The sequence below is a fragment of the Glycine soja genome, chromosome 17 (assembly GCF_004193775.1).
Source record: "Glycine soja cultivar W05 chromosome 17, ASM419377v2, whole genome shotgun sequence".
In the NCBI taxonomy this organism is placed as follows: domain Eukaryota; kingdom Viridiplantae; phylum Streptophyta; class Magnoliopsida; order Fabales; family Fabaceae; genus Glycine; species Glycine soja.
In genome coordinates, this window is record NC_041018.1 from 11,252,488 (window position 1) to 11,271,330 (window position 18,843).

Consider the following 18,843-nt stretch of genomic DNA (forward strand, 5'->3'; position numbering starts at 1 on the left):
ATATTTTATAACATACAAATATTTTCTCTACTCATAAGTACATACAAATATATAATAATACACGCGAATAAACATTTAATTTTTTTTGTAAAAATTGAAATTTTGTTTGCATTAATGCTTGAAAAAAAATTAAAATTTAAGAATTAAATGATTTTTAGAAAGCCAACAAAATAAAGTTGTTGTTAAAAAAATGAATTTGTTATACTCCTAACACTATAGTTATCTTTTTTTTTTTTACCCCTTTAATCATGGACACAGGACGGTCACACCAAAAGGGCCGGCCCGACTAATTATTGTTCAAGGGCAAGTTGTATAGCTTCAACAAAGAGATGTATGCTATCATCATCTTCAATCCATTTTTTTTTTAACTATTTGAATAGATCGATTGGTTTCATCTTCCATTAGCACAGTAACACCCTCTCGTTACCAAGTTACCTCCACTTCCATCTTCAACTTAATTAGACTCACAGTCTAGCCTCAACCTAACATGCACTTCTCTATCCATGTCCGTAATAAAAACATAAGTAATCAGTGTCAATTCTATCCATTTAAAATCCTCCCAGTGTTCCATGATATAGAATCTTTTGTTGAAATTTCCTCTGTCTATTATTTTGAAAAAGAAAAAAAAAATCACGGTGAATGTGTATGCCTAACAACCGCAAAAAGAAGAATCGCTTGTGAGCACAAAAAAATTCCCAACAAATCTGTTGACTTCTTCAATGATGCTCGATATAGAAAAGATAAATGCTTATGGTAGCTGTTTTCAAACAGCAAAAAGAAGACTAGCCATGGTCCTTACTGTCCCTATTTCATAACACTTAAATTGCAGAGATGCATGCTATCATTATTCCCTACGGTCCCAACTATATTACACCCGTGATAAAAAAAATCATCGTAAACTATAAAAAAATTATAAATTACAGAAAAATACTTTTTTTTATCTTTGAAAAACAAAAAAAAAATATTTTTTTTATAGAAACAAAGTTCAAACTTTTCTTATTTTATTATGATGAAAAACATATTTTTATCTTTTTTATAATTTTTGGAAATAAAATTCAGATACTAAGGATTTATAATAAGTTAATGCTCAACTAAGTATTAACTGAGCTAGAGTCTGGTAGAAATTAATTACATATTCTAAATGAGCAATTGATGCTCCTTTAAATTGTTTTGGAATCCAGAACTGCAATCTTGCATTGAATTTTTGGGAAGATCTTGCCTATGATTATTATATCCTGCATTAATTACATCATTAGGGTCCTTTGGGAAATAAGCAGGATAAGCTCTTTTATAATATGGTCCAACACTTGTCGAATGATGAGTTGAGATCAATGGATAGCATAGCCACGAGTGGGTGAGTAGTAGTAGAAGGTTTTGAGTAAGTAAAGCGTTTTAGCTGGGCACCAATATCATTTGCTATGTTATATTTTGTCAACAACCAGTGATGCTTTGCTTTGGTGGTAGGCCTAAACATCTCTTTCAAAATCTTGTGTCTGTGTTTGTACATGGACATTTATGCAGGCAAACATGGAATCAAAGTCTTGGGGCCAGCCACACCCACATTGAAATCTATCAAATTGTTGTAGATGAAGAAAATTCCCAAGCTAGGACAAGTTGCACAATTTTTTTTTCATTCATAATTATTCTCTGAAAGCTACATTTATATCCCCATCTTTTTTTTTCTTTTTTCTTTTAAAGGAGAATGCAATTAACTTACCTTGAATATTATAAGTTACACTTTTTATATATTTCTTTTTTTGATTTGGTTTTCGCATATTTCTTTCGATTTCACTTTTCACTCATCATCACATAACATATATTTCACCCAGACAATCATGTGAGATGCAAGTCACGATTTGTTGATTTTGGCTTCTTCAAGAGAAGACATTACAACTAACCTCATATAGTTGGATAATAATTGACGACAGAAAAATAGTTGGATAATAATTAAAACCTAACTTTAACTAATAAAAAGCTAGTGGAAGTCAAGAAAGAGAGTCGTTTTTTTTTTTGTGTTTTAATTTTTAAAATATGAAGAGAAGGGAAGAGAAATGGGGTCAGTACAAATCTTCGGTAGTTTGGTTGCAGTCAAATAGAAAAATTATAATAAAAAATGTGAGACTCATGTAAAAAAAAGTTTTTCATTGTTTTGTGAAGAAAGAAAGATGAAGAACTTTTGTTTTTTACTTCACTAATCAATTGTCTCGCACATAATCAATTTTGAAACATGATTTTGAATATTTTTCATTGATTTAATATATAAAATTTATCTCATTAGATTCACTTACATAAAAATTAATAAAATCTTACTTTCAAATAAAAAAGTGTAAAAAGTAAATTTCACATGCAAGTAAAAAATAATACAATATTATATATTTTTCAGTCTTTCAGTTATTTGTTAGACGTACTTTTGGCGTAATTTTTGTCATATTTATTACCCATTTTTTGTTTGAATATTATTTGGATTATATAGTTTCTGTACAGTTGAGTTTAATAAGAAAAGTTTCATATTTAAAAAAAAATAACACTGTTTTGAATTTAAAAGTTAGAGCACCTCAATAAAAAAATTTAAAGATGAAAGAACCAAAATAAGTTTTAGCAAAAAATGAAAGAAAAAAAAAACATATATTTTAGCCAAAATTTAGCGAGATAAAAAAATAAATTTTAAAAAAAAATCGTTGCTTTCAGAATCTGCCACTACATACTCCGCAGAGGCCAACACTGCCTTTGAATATTTGTTTGTTGGCTTATTTGTAGTGCAGGAAGGCCTCAATGGGGACTCACATATCAATCAACATTTAGTGTGTATTTGGATTTAAATTAGAAATGTGATATGCGTGATTTTATATAAATCTAACCGATAAAAATAAGTTGAAACTAATAAGAGTGATAATATTTGTATAAATATATGTTTGTCTTAAACATACAGTTTGTAACTTTCTTTTCAATCACACAATTTTATCACTTGAGCGCGCGGTTTTGAAATTTGAACCACTCCCAAATTGTGCCATCAGCTAATTCACCAAGTACTGGCTAGGTCACGTTCACTTTTAAGTTTTTGTTTGTTTTAAACTTGAAATTAATTTTTATATTATGACCTATTACTCTTAACAAAATTCGCAATTTAATTTATTTATTAGTAGAAATTAAATATAATATTTTTACGATTCAACGAACAAGTTAAGAATTGCAGCTTTAGTAAGAGCATCTCCAATGGAAGTGTTTTTATAATTTTTTAGACTAAGCAACGATTTCTTATGAATTCTTCTGCATTGGAGCACAGTGATGTAGCAAAGTGGGTTCTTTCATTTGCTAAGAATAGTTTCTTTTATAAAAAACTCTAATATTTGAATTTTTTGTGGTTTCTTACGATTTCTTGCATTAAAATAAAATTTTACATGAGTTTCTTAATATGACGTTACGAAAACCATAAAAACCATAAAAAATGATGCAGGAAAAAAAATGATTAAGAAACTCATATGCATGAGATACTCTAAGGTTTTTGACGTTATCAAACCATATTACTAACCTAAAACTTCAAACCAAACTAAAAAGCTGCGGAGTCGGCATGATGGGAATCTGAAAGTCTGATATTGACGTTGCGTGGAAGTAAATAGATGGGAAGAGAAAGGACCACAAACTATGTGGAAGGTCTTCCAAGAATATTCCCCAAATTTACTTACCATGAGAACTATTAGTTCCACAGTTCACACACACACAAAAAAAACCTAGATTTGTTTCTGCTCTGCCCTCTATTTTTTTCTATCAGCCAAATTTGATTTGGGGAGGTCGTCCCATGTCTTAGGTTGAACAAGATTTTAAATTCGTGATTTGATTAAATTATATATTTTTTATATTTATATTTTGTATTATAAAAAATATGTACATTGGTAAAATTATTTTTTAAAATATTTAGTAGCATATTCAATATAATTGTATTAAGAAAGATAATTAATTATATTCTTAATTGAAGAGATATTGTCTTAAAAAATATTAAGGCTAATGAAATTTATTTTGATTTGTTTTCTTTTATCAATAATAGTTATGTGATATATATATATATATATATATATATATATATATATATATATATATATGTGTGTGTGTGTAAAATGTATAAACTAATAAATATATCATACATATAATTATTTATTGTAATTGAATTTTGTTATTATGAATATTATGTTTATATGTAATTGAATTTTGGGTTTATAATTAATAATTTTAAATATTTTTATTGTAAAAACTAAAATTTAATTTTTAAATAATATTTTAATTATTTTAAAGATATTGATTTTAATTAAGTAATATTGTTAAAGTTTTGAATTCGTTAACCATTGCATTAGGAGCTGTGACAGTTGTCCAGGATTGAAGTGATGAGTGACGAGAAGATCTGAATCCTACAAAAAATGGATGCAAACCAAGTAATCAGCTTGCCGCCACTCTGCCCCGAAACTACTCTAACCGTGCCACGTGAGAACCTGACACTGAGTGAAGGACGACAGTTGAATCAAAATTTCAAGAAATTCTTATGTATTTCAATTGTCAATATTTTGGTCTTTGAATTTGTAATAATCTATGTAATTAGAGAGTTAATTTCTGTCATTTGTTATCAATTAACTCTCACGACCTCAATAAGATCATGAGGAATCAGAGTGAAGAACAAATAGAAGTATATATTTGAGCAAGCTATATATAATCTCACCATTTTAGATGATCTCATACAAATTATGTAACTTTCATATTCTTTGTATTAATAGAATTTTGTATCTGTGCTTGAATTCTACTGTTGCTCAGCCACTTCATCTTAGACACCTCTATTTTGAATTCTACTGCAATATCCATGTTTAGTTCTACTATTTTCCCTCTGGCTCCTCCTCATCTCCCTTCCTTAATTTCTCTTTTGATATGTTCATCCTCCCAAACTTAGGGTATGTTGAAATGTAGCTTCACAGTTCCTATATAGATTATTAGATTTGATCCAGTTGTTTTTCCAACGTTGCTGGATTATGCACCCCTCCGAACTTTACAAACCTATACCTCTGTCTCCATTTGTTTTCCGTTTATGGTGCTATAAAAACCTCTCATACTCTCAATACTTTCCATAAGTCTAGCAAACCATAACTCTCCAAGAAGTTTGTGAAGAAGAAGCTAGTTATGTCTTCCCAAAATCATTGAGAAAAATTAGTTAAAATTAATTTATATTTTTAGTTCTTTATACACAGAATTTTTTCTCTCTCTCTTATATTCCAGTCCAGAGATAATACCTAATTCATGAAGATTAAGAAAATTAATTAATTTAATTAATACCATCATAAATTTAAAATATTATTTTTTTTATTAATATACAAAATAGATATTTATTTTGTACCACTCAAATTTATAATTTCATAATAAATAAATATTTTAAATATATAAATAATTTCATAATTAAAATTCGTAATACATAAATATTTTTAAACAAAAATTATGTTTTAGATTTATGATAAATAACTTATATTGTAATATATTGTTATTATTAATTATTGATATTTTTTTAAAAAAATATTCAAATTAAAGTAAGAAATAAAGATTTTGAAAATGATAGATTAAAACAAATAAGAAGTTAGGTTAAATCGTTTAGTTGATATTAAAATCATAAGATCATAATTGAAATGTTTGTATAGGCGGAAAAAAATTATTTAATACTTTATTAAGTAAATTAAATTTAATATATAATTAAATAAAATATATTTAATATATATTTTAAAAATATAAGTTAATACTGACTATAAAATTACTTAATTACAAAATGTCTAATTTATCTAAAATATGGTGCACGTACTCATTCAATAATACTTAAATATTCAATAGCTATAATAATTTGTTTCAAGAATGAATATAGAATCAACCAACATAAAAAGTGTGCTCCTTAAAAAAACATAAAAGTGTGTATCTAAATCGGTTGTGAGTAGAACTGATGAATGCAGAAAGAATCAATATAAAAACTAGGTTGATTTTAGTTACAAACTTACAATTGATCTAGGAAATAATTTTTTAAGTCACTCATAGTCACAATCAATCTATAAAATATGTTTTTTCTTTCTTTTAAATACTGAAACATACACCTTCCTTGATATGTACTACACTCTAGTCAATTCGGGAAAAAAAAAAAATTTGAACCAACAAAGACATTGCAATCAATATATACAAACATTAAAATAAACCTTTATAATACCCACGAGACATAGAGTATATAACAATAGTTAGTACATGTAATAATAATTTATGTCCCTTAATTAAAGGTTCATGGTTCAAATTTTGATATTAAGTATAAAATAGATCATGTTAAAAGAAAAATATATAACTTTATATTCACACGATCATTGATAAAAATTAATCATTATTTTCAAGAAGATTACTTAATAAGTACTAATATCATAATAAAAAATAATATATTATATGAGAATAACTTTCTTATATAAAAATAAAAATGATTAATCTCAACTCAATTCAACTCTTAAATTAAAATAAAAACAATTCATTAAAACCCACCACCACCCTTCATTAACACCATCACTATCAATCCTACTACCATTATAACTATTACAATCATAATCAATAATGTTCATACCTCCATTATGATCATTATTATTATTGGTCTCATCGTTATAATTGTTGTCATTATTATTGTAATCATCACATCTATGATCGTCACCACTACCATTTCCATCATCTTCATCACATTATTATAATTACAATCAATATCATTGTCATTATCATCATCATTATCATAGTGTCCATAGTGATTTTGATTAAGTGCATCTTTTAATCTCAACTTGAGGCACATAATTTAGTTATATGTACATGCAGCATGCAGCTATAAGTATATATATTGCTGACCACCAAATATTTACCATAAATTTCAGAAAACGACACTTATGTACTAGAAATACAGTTCCTTTTTTTTCTAGCTTTTCTTATCAAATTCACAAATTAGGTACTGGCATTCAATTGTTGCTACAGATATGTACACTAAAAAAAAGGTTATGTACCAAAAGAAAATGTTGCTACAAATAATAACTCCTATTAATCATATTTGCATTGATATTTGATTTTAATAATTAATTTCATTTCAGATTTTCAGGTTATTAATTAATTATTTCTTCATAATAAATATCTGTCAATATCTATATATTTTCTCCCCAACATGCATTTTACGTATTATTTACCTATAATACTTCGAAAACGTGCAATTTAGGACTAATACAAGAACATACCAAAGTCCTGTCAATGTTGTACACACGTATGAAATATTAAAACACTAATAAGAAAACTCAAATACATATGTGTCTAACATGCACCTTCCCTTGTTACATCTGGATGAGCTGATAGATGAGAGGGATATTTAAATTTCTAATTAAGCATACATGGTTCGTAATCAATGACGGTAAAAGCTGGCGCATCCATATGTTTTACATCTAGAACTATGTACGGTAGAAGTCACCCTTAAATCCTCACACATGTACAATCTAAACATATTTATAGACAAGTTAACCAATTGTGTTGAGTGAGTGAAATGTTAGATAAATGTCCAAAAATCTCCAAGGTGTCTCTCCCCATTCTGCACAAACCCTTGGATTTAAGGATATTTTTGCCCTGCTTTCAATGACATGCCATATCCGGTAAAGGATATTTTTGCCCTGTTTTATTTTCTACTATTGCTACTTAATGTCAAAGAGGTTTAAATTATTTTTATGTAAGCATTTTACTGCTGAACTTCTTGAAATAAATATTAGGTCTTTGATATTGTACTCGTATTTAAGTCCCCATGTGTTTGGAGAAAATTGTCGGAAACTTAAATTGTGCATGACGTGTAACTACTTCACCGCATGAAGCATACAATTTAAAAGTTGGATGAATAGAAAAAGAGAGAGAAAACAAAGAATGAATGTTTTTCAATACGGATTTCTAGCATGGAATATTTGAATGAAATATTCATAGATTCTTGTAAGCCAAAATTTGGTGATGGATTTCTAAGAATTTTGATGACTAAGTCAGTGTATGCAAGATATAAATTGGAATGAAAGTTAGAAAAAAGTACTCCAATCCGTCTTCGGTCATTTTATAATATTTTTTAGACTTAATATCACTTTTAATTTATCATATTTGATAGTTATTTCATTTTGTTATATTAAATTTTAAAAAATTTATTTTAATTTTTTATAATTTTTAAATATATTATTTTGATATTTTTTAATTTTTTTAGAAATTGTAATGTTTGGTTAATTTTTAAATTTTAAAATAATTAATTTAAGATAAGATGAAAAAATCGTCACTGTTTTTTAATATAGTAAAAATTAGATTGTGCATAAAATTCGATTTAAATTTAGAATAAAACCAAACCAGCAAGTTCTTAGGGGTGGGAATAAGTCAGGTCAGGCTTTAAAAGGTTTGAGTCTAACCTATGATGAATTTTTTAGGTCTAAGTCTGGCCTATAGCCTATCATAGACTTTTATTTTGACTCAGTCTGAACTTTTTAAAAGCCTAGTGTGACCTGATAACCTTTTTAAAAGTATTCTTCACATTAAATCTTTAATATTCCTTTGTGGAAAAGGAGGAGAAGAGCTAGTAGGCTTTTACCAGGAAGAAAGAATATATGTATGGAAAAGAGAAGGTAAAAAGAAGATGAAATAAAAAATGTTAAAGGAATAAGAAGATGCAAGAAAAAATGGCAGGGTTTTGAAGTTTTACCTCTATCAAAGCTTGAAATGAAAAGGATATGATTTTTGTTTACTCTGGAATAATAGGAACGTAATAAGAAAGTTAAAAGGAAAAGAAAACATTAACTGGAATAGGAAAACCAATAAAAATAATGAGGAATATAAAAGGGCACATGACTCACACCTAAATTGTAATTAAAGTCTTATTTGACTATATGAATGGAAGTTATGGAGCAGTAATGTGTAATCAAAGTCTGCTAGTTTAAAAAAAAAGTATTAATTGTACCCAAAAAATAATATAAGTATATATAAATATATATATATATATATATATATATATATTTGCCGGCATATCAAGCTTACAAGACTTTTTAATAAGCCTAAGCTTATTTATTTAATTTAATAGGCTTTTAAAAAAGTTTGAGTCTAACCTTTTAATTAAATAGGTCAGTTCAGGTCAGGTTTTATGTAGGCTAGGTCGTAAGTCCGCCGACCTGGCCTATTCTCACCCCTACAAGTCCCTCTCCCCTTCCCAGCCCTCAGCAAAGAGAAGATTTGAGAAAAAAAAAGAAAAAGACATCACACTGTGCCTATAGATTTGTCGTCATCATTTTGTTTACTGTTAGAGCATGAAGATTCAACGCATTGAAGGAAGATCCAACGTTGTAGATCTAAAGCTTGATGTCATGCATAACTTTTCGAGGCGGTTGGTTCGCACTGTGTCTTGTTGTTGGATCAACCACTGTAGCCAATCGACTTTGGAGTTGACAACGACAATTTTGTAGTAGAGGGCCCGAATAGGGAATTGGTGTGATCATTGTGGTGGGTGTAGGTGATGGTGGTGAAAGTTGAATTGGAAGAGGGTTTCATGGGAAAAAAAATTTGTTGCTAGGTTGCATTGAGTGAGAAAAGAATGACCATGAATGGTGTTGACATGTACATGTTGTGAAATGTGATGTACATGTTGTGTTCATGGTTTGATAATCACACATTGCACATAATTTGTGTATTGTGTGATTGTAATTTGAACTTGTAATTGGTTTTTGAAATTGGATTTCAATATTAGGGATTTTTTAGAATGAGTTGGATATTTTATAAATTAAAATTATTATAGCCACAATGTTTTAATTATTTTTTAGTGAGATTGTTATTTGTGAATTTTATTACATAGATGGATGATTTTTATTCGTCATAATATTAAATTAATTATTTTAAAATTTAAAAGTTAATAGAAAACTAATATTTCTAACGAAAAATTAAAAAAAAATAATGCATTTAAAAAACATAAAAGAAAATTTATATTAAACTTATTTTTTAAAGACAAAATGAAATTTTATCAATAAAAATTGGCAGAATTGAAGCATAAGATCTGCCCCTCAGCTGGTCCTCCAATTACAAAAACCATTCTTAATTTGGCTTTGTTCACACAATCATCAAAAACTCATGAGTTAGTGAGTGAGAGGAATCTCTCCCATGTTGTTGCCTTAATGTGACTTGAGGGAAAGAGTCATACTCTTCCCTCTATTTATAATGGGCGTTCCTTGAGGCCAAGGGTGGTTTCCCCTTTCCTTAAGGTGTTAGGTGATCATAATTTATCGATGAAGTATCTATCACTGTGTAATAGGATTGACCTGTCACTCTGAGATGTTAGGATGCAATGCCCCATGTCTTATCACCACATTTTCACGCTGCAACGTCATTTTGCCTACAAACTTTGTGTATCCTAATATAAATTTTTTACTTTAAATTCCTTAATCAGGTTAGCATTTGGTTACAAACTATTTGTACAACAAACATTCTCAATATTTTTATGATAACTAAATAAGAAGTCAATCCAAAATGGTTATCATTAATAACTCAATTTTGAGAAAATATTTAATTTTAATAAAATAATAATTAAATTTTTTTACAAAAATTAAATTTAAGAATATTTAAGTTTCTATATATTTTATTTTCATTTCTTATGTCAATTATTTAAATTTCAATATTACTTAAATGACTCACATAGACAATATATAAAAACAAATGTTTAAATAAAAATATTTGTAAATAATTTATTATAACATTTTCTTGTTTGTAAAATAAGAAATTTTTAACAATTAATTCAATCAAATTATACATTTGGATACGTTTTTCCTATAATTCTTTTATAAATTTTAAAATTATAAAATAAGTTAGATATAATTTTTAATATTTTCATCTAAAAATATTAATATTTTTGTTCTTAGTTTTCAACATTACAAAATTTTCTACTTTCTCTATTTTGATTTTATTTTTATATTGTTTTTGAAGTGAAATTGAGTGAAAGGAACATAGAATTGAAATAGAAAATAAATAGAGAGATAAAATAATAAATGAGAAAATGATGTAAGAGGAAAATAATTGAAAGACTATAGTAGATATTATCAATAAATAAATAAATAAAGTGTTACATATGAAATGAGACTATGAGAGGTAGAAAAGTAGGGGAATGATAATGATTTTCCTACTCTTTCCTAAAACTTCCTATAAAAGAAGAAAAAAAAATATTTTGACAATGTTAAGTGATACCTTTAAGGAGAAAAAGGGGGAAGAGATAAAAATATATGTACAATATGATTTGATAAAAATAAATTGATTAAAAGAAAATAAGATTATATATAGGTATTTGAAATTTGTGGGCGTAAAAAAAACACTCATTAAAGAATTTCATCTCTTTGACGTTTGAACCCCTCCCTTGGCTAGTTTTCTCTCACACACTCTATAAATACCCCTTTGGATAAACGTCCCTTGTTTTTATTTGTTTCTACTACCACTTTGCCTTCATACTCAACTCAATTCTAGTTTTGTAGAAAGAAGAAAGGAACCAACCACTCTTTTCTTTCACCGATCATACATACAATGTCGACTTACAGAGACGAGGATCCCCGTCTTCATGACATCAAAACTAAGATTCGTGTTGTCCCTAATTTCCCCAAACCTGGTTTGTTACTGTGCTTTCTTCCCTTCTTATTTTTCTCATCCACTTTGTCCTCTTTTTTGGTCTGAACATATACTGGTTGGAACTTATAACACCAGAAAAGTAATGTTTTTTTTTTTGTGTGTGTGTGTGTGGCAATTCTATGGTTTCTTTTTTTCTTCTTTTTTTTTCTTTGTTGTTGGAGTAAGAAGCTCTGTTGAGCACATGGGGCTTTGAATTCTTTTTTTTTTTTTTTGTAAATTTCTTAACTTTCATATCTTCTAGGAAAAAGGGCATATCGGTTAGATTTCTTGGTTGTGTGATTTTTTTTCTTTTTCTCTTTTTTTTTTTTGAGTTTGTTTGATATGGTAATTGTTTTGTTGCAATTGAAGGTATTATGTTCCAAGACATTACTACTCTGTTGCTCGACCCCAAAGCCTTTAAAGACACGATAGATTTGTTCGTTGAGCGATACAAAGGCAAAAACATTTCTGTTGTTGCAGGTAAAAGGGAGAAAAACGTTGTTACTTTGAGTGGTGAAACCTAAATATATATATGAACACATGATGTGAAGCTTTTTTTTTTAAAAAAAAAAACTGAAAATAATAGGCCCCCCAGGACTGGAGTTATGAATTGTCTTATCACCGAGGTTAGTTTCTAAGTGGCGGGGTCCACACTTATGAGAAAGATGGCCAGTATATGCAGATGCCCTATGTAGCACTAGTTTCTGGCTGTCTTTTTTGAATGCATATATAAGAGACATTGTAGAATGGAAGTCACTGAGGGTTTTGGGAGTGATTTTTAGTTTGACTATGAGTTTTGGTTAGTGGGAGTGTCATTGATTGCTTTCTGAAATCTCAATGAATAAATGAACCTTTCTTTTTTCTATTTTTATTTTCTCAAGTTTTATTGGGTTACCTTCTTTCCTCGTGAACATGTGCTTGGATCCAATTTGCATGGATGACCATTGGTGAAATTTTTCCAACTTGAGGAAAGTGGGCCCACATGATGCGAGTTTTGATTGGGTCATTTTTGTTCGGCTCCAATGTATTTGTGGGTGGGTTTTCCATGTCACTGTTGGGTGACTTGGAGCTCTAATTCTTCATTCGTTCTTTCCCTTGTCTTTTTCTTTTGTTCCAAATTCTTTTGGTTTTGGATCAACTTGGGTGCCAAATTCTTAAATCTTGATCAAATCTTGATCAAATTCGGATATCACTAGCACCTGAAAATGACGAACTATCAGTACCAGTTCTATAGCAGTTTACCTTTTTTTAAAAGAAAACAAAATTGTCTACATATAAAATTTTGTTTCGGCTTTTACTTTTTTTATTATTTATTTTGGGTCCAACATGGGGGGATGATGTGCTCGAAATTGGTATTTTATTTGCAGATTTCATGTGTAGTGATTAGTGAAATACTTTAAATGTTTAGGAAAAAATAAAATAAAATACTTTTGATGTTGATGCTCTTCGTGCCCCGGAAAACATGAGTACTTCATTTTGTGAACTGTACTCGAATTGCGCTTTAACCAGGTATAAGGTACATGTTGTGTATTTTTTATTTTCTTTTTCTATAGGACTGGAACTCATAGGTACCAAGACCTTCGTCAATCATGTTGTGTAAAAAAAAAAAAAAAGATACATGCAGAGCTTAAGATTGGCTTGGGTGTACGATTAGGTCGTCTCGTGTATCATTTTTCTCTAAAAAAAACTGAAGACAGTTATTTCGTTAATATTAGGAAGCTTTCCCTTTTTCTTTCAATTTTATATTTTTGTTTTTATTTTCCTATTCAATCAAATTCATTTATCTTTACTTGTGAGATATGAGTTTATTATTTTACAAAAACCTACGGGTATTTTATTTTATATATGTTATGTTACAAAATTGATGTTTTAAAAATTATATTAGTATATTCGTAGTTGGTACCTTTAATTTTTTAGGTAAAATTGTATTTTTGATCTTTCATTTTGTTTTCAATTTCGAATTTTGTCCTCCGCTCAAATTATTAACGAATTTTATCTTTGTATTTCATCAAATCACGCAATGTTGGTCCTTCAACCCACAATTGGACTTGTTACAAATGAATGTGTCACGTTTTTATTAGATGATGATTGTCACGTGTTATGTTCTGATTAGTTGGATGTCACAACATGACACGTGACCGTCAACATTATTTTGTAACAGTCCACATGGACAACATTGCGTGATTTGATTAAATACGAGAACAAAATTCGTAAATAATTTTATCGGAGGAACAAAATCTGAAATTGAAAATAAAATGAGGGACCAAATTTACAATTTTACCAATTTTTTAAGATTGTCATGCTTCGTACTCGTATCCATGTCTATGCAACACAGCTGCCTGCTTGCAGTTTTAAAGATGAGCTTTCACCTATATTGTTGGTAGGGCCTTGGTTCCCATCACTGATTTATATTCCAGATTAGAAAACGAAGCAGATCACCGAATTGGTAGGAATTTTTTTTTTTTTTTGTTTTTGATTTTATGTGTGTCTATTTTGGTCTCTTTGTTTATGTTAGTTTTTGCCGTCATATTGCTTTTGTGAGACCATAAGGAAGCTTTTGTTCAATTAGTCTATGCAGGATTCCTCTTTTATGTAGAATAATTTGTAGTATATATTACCAATTGACATTTTAGCCACACACTGATTCTGTGGCTCGTTCGTTGGAATTGCTTGTTAATAAAACACAATCCATTAACCATTAAACACATGGATCAACTAGCTTGAGGTTGTTGGAACTTAACCAATGATCTTGGATTTGAGTCCTATCCTATTTGCAATTGCTTTAAATACTTGAAAAAAGAATTTTTTTTTTCGTCCATAATGATCTTATCCGATTTGAAATTGATTATCTCCACTGAAACTTTAAGAAAAAAAACAAAAAACACAATCCATTAGTTGTAATAGGAACCTAATGTTTCTCTCGCCATTGAATAATTGATTCGTCTTTCTTTTTTTTGGCAACTTGAGGTTTGCTATGCATTAGTGTTACTTTTTGAGTTGTTAATGAGTCACACTACTTGACACCGACAGTATTCAATGCCAACATAGTTTGGTGTCATGGTCGATCATTGCTAGTTTTCTTTCCTTTACCGGATCCTCCATTCTTCTCATTTCCACATCTACTTAATGCATCTTAATGGCAATGTAGGTTTTGCATTGACTATTTTTGGTGAGTGCCTTATTTTCCTGTTGATGACAAATTGGAAGACTTGCTTGCAATCTGATGGCATCATGCCACTGATATTTGAACTTTCCTTTTACCAAAACTTGTTACATGTTGTGTCATTCTACAATGACATGGGACGGCCAATGGTCAACATAACTTTCTATAATGCATTTATTGAAACAAAAAAGAAAAGAAAAGACAAGAAAAGAATAATCATCGAATACTATTGGTCATATCTCATATGTTTTGTTGATTGAAAAGATTGGTAGTAGCTCCGAATCTGATAGTAATTGACAGTTTCTTGATGGAATGATGGTGTTGAACTAGAGTCACCTGCAATAACACATAATATTAATATTTGTCCACATTCTTGTATTCTGAAAAAATGCATTCCTTCTTTTTGTTTTGTAGGAATTGAAGCTCGGGGTTTCATTTTTGGTTCTCCCATTGCTCTGGCAATAGGAGCAAAGTTTGTACCATTGAGGAAACCAAAAAAATTGCCTGGTGTGTTTTTTATTCTTAATTTTTCCTCTAGTAACTATGTTGTCTACTTTCTCTCATTTTCTGTTAACAAAAGATTGTTTTGGTACGTGGCAGGCAAAGTTATTTCTCAAGAGTATATTCTGGAATATGGAAGAGACTGTCTTGAGATTCATGTTGGAGCCGTTGAACCTGGTGAGCGTGCTTTAGTGGTTGATGATTTGATTGCCACTGGTGGAACTCTCTGTGCAGCCATGGACTTACTAGGCAAGTACTTGTACAAATTCTAATATAAATTCAGAATGGTTTATGTTAAGATCAGCTAGGGATATGCAAAGTACTCCCCTTGAGCTAGTTTATATTTTATAGGTTAATTTAGGCTCAATCCATTTCTAATAAGTTACTATATTACAATATGCCATTGTTCTGGTTCTCTGTTAGGGTTACTGAATAGTTCTATTCAAGGGTAGCTTAGCCAGAGATCTTTTCCTCTCTAATTCCAGATTTTGACGTGAAAAATACTAAACACATTGGCCTAAGTGCTTACATATTAGGATTATCAGGCCAATTTCCGAGGTCCTTTGACATGCATTTTGAGTCCGTTTGAATAAACTTTTCTATAAACAGAGAAATTTATACGAGGAGAAAATAAAAAATATATATTTTATATGCTAAAATTAACTTTGCAAAGTTAATAAGTTTTTGGAAAAATTAATATTAGATAACTTCTACAAATTATACATTTAAATGTGCATAAGAATAAGACTCATGCTTTAGTCCAGATATTAGTGAATAAGATCAAATGTGGTTTCTCATTTCCTTCTTTGGGATTGTTAAGGTAAACTGCATTTTGCCAATTCTACCCAACCATAAACAAATATAATTTTCGTAAATTAGTAGTAATCAATAGCAATGTTTTATTTATTGAATATGATTTATGAATTAACATGCTTAAGGGGTCCTCCTTCCCCCATAATAAAGTGTCTCTTTTAATTAAGCTAATAAACGCATTTTCCACTTTATATGCCATTTTAGTTTTTTGCAAGTCAACTAATATTTTTTGTTTTGATATCTTGTTGTTTTTCTCTGCTAATGTCATATTGGGATTTGATTACGTTGATAATTTTTTGTTGCCTTTCAGAGCGAGTGGGAGCAGAGGTAGTGGAGTGCGGATGTGTAATTGAATTGCCAGAATTAAAAGTATGTTTATTCCGGATTTCTTTCAATATTATTTTATTTTATTTTTCAATTTTTCATTTAGAACTATTCCTATTAGCTCCAAGCCTACTTTCAATTTTGGAATGAAATAAACAGTGTAGCAGCTTTGAATATTTGTTTTGTCCTTTATAAAAGTTCTTAATGGATGTGCATGGCCATTGGCAGAGGAAGGTTCAATTTTTTTTCCCTTGCATTTCTTGTCTGGGCCTTTTTTTTTGTTATAGGACCTGTTAATAATTATGCTATTTTTATATCACTAAAGGTGTCTAGCTTAGTATGGTGTATGAGTTGTTTGTAAAATTCTGATATTTTTTTTTATTTCTATGGATAATATAGGTGTTCTAGATTTTAAGTGGGAAAGAAATACTTTATTGTCTAAACAGCAGAACATTGATGTGTTTTATTTTTTATTTTTTTTAATCTGACTTTTCTTTGTTCTAAGAGGGCATTTTCTCAAATTGTTTTATCACGGGAGCAACTTCTTGTTCTGATTTTCTTGCATTTAATGAGGGGCCTTGAAATAATTATTTTATCAACTAGTTTTGTATGTACTATATATATGGGCTAATTGCTTTATTTAAAGCTAGGAAGTGGTGATAGTGATTTTTGTGAATAATAATGTGACAGGGCCGTGAACGGTTGAACGGGAAGGCCTTGTATGTGTTAGTGGAATGTTTTGAGTGCTGTCAGTAGATGAAGATGTAGATGGGGGGAATGCGTCACCACCAAGTGGATACTTTCCTATATGGAAATCCCATTTTTTTTCTGCTTCCTCCTTTATTAACGACTATTGAATTAGAAAGGCTTCCCCTGTTGAGACTCAATGAATGCCTTTGCCCAAAGATTTTGATGTATGGAAAGAATGCTTTTTTGGGGCAAATGATTGTAACTAGGAACAATCACATAAAATTAATGACTCTGTATGACCCTTTTGGTGTATCCTCTCTTTGCTTACCCACCCCTTCTATTTCAAATAAAACCATTACTTTGACTACAGTAGATTTCCATGACCAAAAATGAAAATGAAAATATGGAATTTGTATTGTTGGATTTGGAGTAGTGTTTTGGTGTCCTTCATTTGCTAGTTCTAAACTTTATAAAAGTAATAATTAATTGTGTTTTAGTTCATTTATTATTGTATTTATAATTTTGATCTCTCTATTTTTTATATAAATTTGATATTCTACTATTTTAATGTGTGCAATTTTGATCTACTCATCAACTTAAATTTTTAAATTTAATAAAAATGCTAACGTAATAATATAGTAGAATATCACGTTAGTATGAATGGACTGGAGTGGCAATATAATAAATAAAGTGGTATACCAATATTTTTATTTATTAAATATTGAATGTTAAATTAATGGATAAACTAAAAATGCACAATTAAAATTGTGAGAAAACAATTCAGCCGAGAACCAAATTTATAAAATAATGATAATAGAAGAATCAAACGGAAATTAAATATATAACAGTTAGAATAATGAGAATTTTTAAAAAAAAGTGCTATACATACTCACATTTATTATATTTATTTATTTATTTTATTATTTTTATTACATCAATTTAGCTACATAACACTCTTTTTGTTATAAAATACTATGTTGTAGCCTTGTAGGTTATTTGAACATGAATAGCATTTATAGTAAAGCATAATGTTATTTATACATTATTTTTTTATGTCTTTTGTTTACATCATTTATTTATTATATACTTCTCTCTCTTCTTTTTTAATATTTTATTGTGTATAATTTGTTATAAAAATGTATAAAAAAGATTATTGCTTGGTAAAATCCAGCCTATACAGAAGGCTTCACATCTACCGAGAATGAGAGTAAGGTCTCAAAACGAAGAAGAAAGGATGTTTCTTTCTGCACTTCCTTTTGAAATGGTCATTCCATAAACAATACGGGAAGTGCAAGAAGCAATTCCCAAAAAAGAGGAAATTGTTACGGCCCAAGATTTAATGCTAGGCCCAAAGGAAGTAATAAGAGGGCTTTTATCAAATATTTTTAAAAGGAATTTTATTAAATAATAGGTAATATAGATAATAATTCAGCAAAAAAAAAAAGATAATATAGATAATATGAGTCAGCTGGGTTCTAAAATTGAGTTGTTAGGATTCTGTTTTCGGTGCGCTAGTGCACATTGCATCAGTAGCAGACTTGCATCGTGCAGTTATATATATCCATTGTATTGCTCTTCAAGATCAAAGAAGAATTAATGCAATTTTCGTTTTTATTTCACTTCCTCTTCTTAATTTTTTGTGTAGCTTTTCCTTACTCTAAAAGGGTTGACAACAGAAATTAACTCTA

At 29.1% G+C, this 18,843-nt stretch overlaps 1 protein-coding gene across 3 annotated transcripts; it reads left to right on the plus strand.

The window, feature by feature from the left end:
- Window positions 1–11,425: 11,425 nt before the first annotated feature.
- LOC114392090 (adenine phosphoribosyltransferase 4-like) lies at window positions 11,426–17,580 on the plus strand. 3 transcript variants are annotated; one of them, XM_028353127.1, is made up of 6 exons: window positions 11,447–11,665; window positions 12,034–12,144; window positions 15,242–15,334; window positions 15,428–15,577; window positions 16,452–16,510; window positions 17,156–17,580. In XM_028353127.1, exons 1-6 carry the CDS (start codon window positions 11,584–11,586, stop codon window positions 17,219–17,221), a joined length of 561 nt encoding a protein of 186 aa, XP_028208928.1. In that variant the 5' UTR covers window positions 11,447–11,583; the 3' UTR covers window positions 17,222–17,580. The 3 variants fall into 3 exon arrangements, with proteins under 3 accessions (XP_028208927.1, XP_028208929.1, XP_028208928.1); XM_028353126.1 differs by having other exon boundaries at window positions 11,426–11,665; window positions 15,242–15,577; XM_028353128.1 differs by lacking the exon at window positions 12,034–12,144 and having other exon boundaries at window positions 11,442–11,665.
- Window positions 17,581–18,843: the final 1,263 nt, after the last annotated feature.